A 6,000-nucleotide genomic window follows, 5' to 3' on the forward strand; every position below is an offset into this window, starting at 1 on the left:
TTTATTTGATTACTTCAGTGTTGAATATCCCCTCATCCAAAATTCACAAAAACTTAGAATGTCCACCAATGCATCCAATAGTGTCAGGCAGAGGTTGGACAACTGGACCGCTATCCATCCTTGTTGAGAAAAATTTGCACCCTCTGTTAGAAGAATGTGAGACAGTTTTGAAGGACACTAAGAGTTTTCGACACAGATTCTTTGACAAAGTATCTAACTTGACTAGTGAATTCATTCTAGTTATATTAGACATAGAATCTCTCTTAAAAGTCATCCACAATGTATGGAGGGTTGAGAATATTAGAGCATTTTTGAATGAGAGGCAATGTTTTACGAATAATAAGGTGAATTTGTTAAGCACGTTCCTTGAGATCATCCTAGAGAATAATGTCTTTATTTTTGAGCAGGAGTATTTCTTACAGAAGGTTGGCATAGCTATGGGCACAGCTTGTGCTAACAGCTACGCCAACCTAGTGCTGGTGCAATAAAAAAAGATGAACATTTGCAAGTATGAGCATTTTGTGGGTGATATGTTTTTGTTGTGGGAAGGCCCTTTGAACTTACTAAATGACTTCATAAGTTATATGCATAGTACTATGAGCTTCCTTAAGTTGACATAACTATTCTAGTGAAGAGATGATTTTTTGAATATGAAGGTCAAGAAAACAGATCTTAAAATATACATACTAGCATATACAGTAAACCTATTAGGGAGAATAACTTGCTGCATAAAAAACAGTATGCACCCAAGGCATGTCTCATGTAATTTGATGAAAGGGCAATTTTTTAGACTCATGAGACTGCATAGAAATGATAAGGATTTAGAAGCAGCTATTATTTCCCTCAAGCAAGATTTCTTAGATAGAGGCTATAGTGAGAAAGAATTAGATTCTTGCATCACAAATGCATGGAGAGAAAGGGGAGCTAAGTGTAGAGCTTACTTCACAGAGGGGGTGGTATCAGATGCACAAGAGGTAAAATTTGTTAATGAAGATGTTTTCAGGGTTCCCCTACAATACTCAAGTGATATTAATAAGTTTTGTGAAATTATAAATACGAACTGGAATATCTTAACTACAGTACCAGAACACAAAGGGGTAATAGATGAAACACCACAGTTTTTCTTTAAGAATAATAAATCTCGCAAAAAGCATTTATGTTATAAATCACAATGTCATAAAAAGGTAGTACAATCAAGTAGGCTAGGTACCTTTACTTGTAGGAGTTGCACAGCATGTAAATATGTCTTTATAGGTTCGTACTATATACAGCCATATGCCAACAATAAAATAGAATTAGATTTTTATGCAGACTGTAAGACAAGGAACATTGTCTCGTAGTTGTCAGATATGCCACATTTATATATAGGTAAATCTAATAAATCCCTGAAAGAAAGAATTTTGGAGCACTATAGGGATATTAAGCATAAGAAAGAAACTAATGCTTTATCAAACATGTTTCAGAATATGGAACAGAGCATATTTTTAAGTTTTTGGTACTTGAAATTTTAGATGAGAGGATGAGAGGAGGAGACATAAGGAATCAAACAGAGATAGCTGAGTAGAAATGGATTGTATTTTTTAATGCTGATAAACCACCTGGCTTGAATGGTGTGTTATCCCTGAAACCTTTTTTTTAAAAGCAGGTCCACTTAGACATTGTTTTGTTGTTTGCCTAAGTGCTTTTTTATGATGCCTGTTTTTATTTGAAATTTAGTTTCTGTTTTGTTACACATTTTTGTATCATGTCTTTAAGACTGTTAAATGCTTTATTGGTAATTAATGAATGCTAAGCAGTTGATTGGCTGTTTTTTACTTTAAATTGAATGTGCTTGGTGTAATGAGTCAGTCTGATGAAGCGATGTGAATATCGTAAAACCGCTTACTTTTTTTAGCTCCATTTGTTTCTTAAAATAAATTGTGTTGTGCCTAGCTGTGCTGGATCAGTATTTTTTTATTTTCAGTATGTATAGTTTGCATATTAGAACCGCATCTTTATCCTGGTATTGACTGCTACAGTTGCTATGTTTGCCATTTTGTTCTTTGGAGTGCAATTTCGAAGTTAATATATTTAAGTAGCAGGGGTGCAGGGGAGCTAGCCCCACTGCTTATACTTAGAGAAGTGGTAAACAGTTTACCTTCTATTTATTTCTTTATGTAGTTGTGCTGGAATATAATAAGTGTTGGTATCCTGTGTGTTTTTAGTTTTCTAAAATTCTGTATTTTGAGTTTTCAGTCTTTTGAACTTTCAAGATCTCAGTCTTTTGAAATCCAAGATTTTGGGCTTTCAGTTTTCTGAAGTGAATCCATATATACACACACACACACACACACACACACACACATATATATATATATATATATATATATATATATATATATATATATATATATATATATATATATATATATGGTTTACTATCATAAATTTGAAAATCAGAAAATCTGCATTTGTTTATACATCGGAAATGAACAGTAGATCCTAAAGTCGGTTACGGAAAATGTGCACTTCCACGCAAGGTTCAATGAACCATTCAGGAAACTGACCTAGCCTAGGCACACACTACAGTGGGGAATAGGGAATTTACCATTTCACCACTGTAGTGCAATCTCGGAGTTGGTATATTTAAGTAACATGCCCCTCACCAGTGAGCGTTAGAATTGCGAATGCACAGTCCATTTGCAATGGTAGCGTTTTCACATCACTTTTGAATAAGTATTCTAACATCTGTTGTTCAAATAAGTAGTGCACGTCGGCATTGTGATGGTAAATATATATATATATATATATATATATATATATATATATATATATGTATATATATATATATATATATATATATATATATATATATATGGATCTACTGTATAGGAATTTACCATTTCACCACTGTAGTGCAATCCAGTTGGTATATTTAAGTAAAGCCCCACTCAATGTAATGTTATATCTTTTACCAGTGCATTGAATCAAGTTTTGCGAAAGTGCACTTTTTCAAATAAGTGATATTCGATTAAAAGCAGTAGACCCATATATATATAGATATACATTCCCGGTCAACAAATGTTAAATAAATAAATAAATATACACATACATACATAAATAAAACACAGTGTGAGATATATATGGGAGATTCATGTCACCTATTTCAGTACCATGCAAGGCACAATACCTGTGTTTGTTTATTACAGGGAAGATAGCCGTTAATGGAAATATCTGACTTTTTATTGGGGTATAGTTGGATCAACACAAAGCTAAGTGTTATGATTTACTGTTGCAGAGCACTTACCTTGATAATAAAATAACTATTTATGCACATGATCTACAATGGATAATTTTAAATCTTTGATTCAGTTAAAGTAACAGTGGTAAACAAAATAATATAAGATAGATTGCTTGGCCTTTGTTCTTTGGATGGTGGAAAATAACATTTCATTTGGTAGTTCAGAAAGTATGGAGGCCCACATATATTAAATGTTTTAAATAGCTGGGGGATATTTTAGCATTCATTTATATTCTTCTGCAGTAAGAAGGTTCACTTTATACAGCACTGAAGCCATATCTCCAAATGCATTTCCATTGTTCTATTATTAATGCCATCTGTAAGGAGCACTTGTACCAACATTAACCCTTGCTCCAGTTTTACTACTATTTAGTCAGGGTGCAACAAATCTGGACAAAACAAAAGCTAATGGGGGAAAGGGTAGATTTCAAATATTGTACGTTTAACTTAAAGAAGTTACTAGAAAAACATGTTTTTCATTAGCTTATTTCTTTTTCTAAGGAATATGAAGGCTGAAACTCAAAATGCATGTCTAAAATCTATCCAATCTGTGTCATTCTGTACAGTTGACAGGTATAGTAAAAACGGGTAATGCATTTTGCAGTTTACCCTTTAATTTAATGTGCACAGAGTTGGTGTGGTGATCATGTGCTAATGATTCACACTGAAGGTAGGTATTGTAAATTTATATGAAGGTTTTATTTCTGATTTTTTAAACAACAAAGTATAAACCCAACATAGACTCTTCAATATTAAACAGCAAACTTGTTCAATTTGTTTTTCAGGCTATGCAATTTGTTTTTCATGCTATGCATTTCTATAAATGTTCATATTTCTTTGATGGATGGTTGGTCATCCTTTTTGAGCACATTTTAATGCAAAATTGTGATTCCACTGACAGAAAGATACCTTTTAGTATTTCAAAAAGTATACAATATTTCTTGTCTTTTTTTATTGGTTATTTTTTGGATTATGTTTTTATAATATAGGAAAGTCCAATAGTAATGCTGAGTGGCTTCTTGCAGTATATCAATGGTACCAATGATTTAATTGCATTTATTGGCCATTGGCCTTAGATCATATATTTTTTTAGATACTACAATTTTAATAAAGTTCAAAAAGGAAACTTTCTTTTTTAAAGCATTTAAAGAAAACCAACATACTGTAACATTTTGCTATACCTAATCTTATAAAAGGAAAAATGGTGAGATTACCCAGGTAAGTTTCAGTTCACCCATTATTTCATGATTAAATAGACATGCTAAAAAATATTTTTGATAGGAAAGTACACATTAAAATTAGTTAATGAAATAGCTGACATGATTTCTAAAAGAAGACAGTCTATTATTGCCCCCTCTCATTTTTACCAATCCCCCTAAAAGAGCACATACTGGGAATCAGGATAAAATTATACACATCCATTATGTTAATGTGCACAGTCGATGGAGAAGTAATAAAAGAGGTTGTAAGAAAAAATGCCCTTTTTATTAGAGAATTTTAAAATGTCAAGTAAAATAAGAAATGAAAACACTACTTTTTTAAAAGCTTTGAAATTTAAAAAGACTTTAGAGATGAGCTGCTGTGGCAATAGGGGGATGAATAAACAAAATGCCAAACAAATATTATTTAGTGATATTGATCCTCAGAATATAATTGCAAAGCTGTAAAGAATTCCAATCTTATATGATAATCATTTTGATAGAAAGTTCTGGAATTTCATAGCGTCAAATGAAGCAAACACACTTTCTGAAACAAATAAAACAAGGTTATTAAAATCAATAATAACAAAAGATGAATTATAAGTTTAGTCTAAGTTACAAAAACAGGAACAGAAAAAAACACTTCTACAAAAACATTACTAGAATATAATTGCAGAAAATATTTCCAGCAGGGATCAGTATGTAAATATTCCAAGTGAAAGTGCTTGAATAAGCATACTTTTATTGCATGGCTAGAGATAAACATGTAGAAAGAGTAGGCCTGCCAATGGTCAAGAAGATGCTTTCTCTCTGTACACCTGAGAAGTTGAACAACTATGGTGTAATCATACTGTAATTGTTAAAGTTTGCTGAACGTATGCTGTTTATATGTATTTATACATTGCTGATTTTCTTCTGGTGTACATCTGTGAAATTTGTATTGTAAATTCTTATTTATTGTTTTGTGTAAATTTATGTGGAGTTCTTCTCCCCGGTCTCAGATAGAAAGTGGTTTTGTCCAGGTGAATCATCCCAGTAAGCAAATATAAGTAAGAAGGTAAGGAAGTAAAGTAATAAGTAAATACATAAATAAATAAAATATCTTACCTGAGGTGCAGAGATGAACAAAAGAAAACAGAACCAGGATTGTAATCCGTAGGCATGGAATATGCTCCATTTCCAGTTATAGCCTCTAATTCTTCATGAAACAACCTTCAGCTGTTATTTTGCTGGCTGTCAGGAGAAGAAGGTAAGCTTAACAGTCTTTGTTTTAAAACAATATTAAAAAAAAAAAATTTAGAATTGCTTATATCTAGGTGTAAGAGTTAACAATGACCGAAGGCATTATAAAATTTAAATAAATTTAAAAAGCTGATATCCACAACCAGTCCATTTTTGAAGCTAAGCAACAATAAGAATTTCAACTGCACGAATTTCCAAAATGAACTCAAATCTTGCAGGTGGTCAGTCCTGAAACAATTACCACTTGAAGAAGCAGTAAATTACTTTAATACCAAATTC

The 6,000-nt window shown here is 32.0% G+C and overlaps 1 protein-coding gene across 1 annotated transcript in view; it reads right to left on the minus strand.

The window, feature by feature from the left end:
- Window positions 1-5,707, minus strand: part of LOC122815635 (deleted in malignant brain tumors 1 protein-like) — a 281,322-nt gene extending 275,615 nt beyond the window's left edge. The window contains exon 1 of the mRNA XM_044088309.1: window positions 5,587-5,707. Within this exon, the coding sequence (XP_043944244.1) occupies window positions 5,587-5,656 (70 nt within the window). The 5' untranslated portion in view covers window positions 5,657-5,707. The remainder of the gene's footprint in view (window positions 1-5,586) is intronic.
- Between the last annotated feature and the right edge of the window lie 293 nt (window positions 5,708-6,000).

This window comes from Protopterus annectens, chromosome 1.part1, assembly GCF_019279795.1.
Source record: "Protopterus annectens isolate FY-2018-M chromosome 1.part1, PAN1.0, whole genome shotgun sequence".
Taxonomy (NCBI): Eukaryota; Metazoa; Chordata; order Ceratodontiformes; family Protopteridae; genus Protopterus; species Protopterus annectens.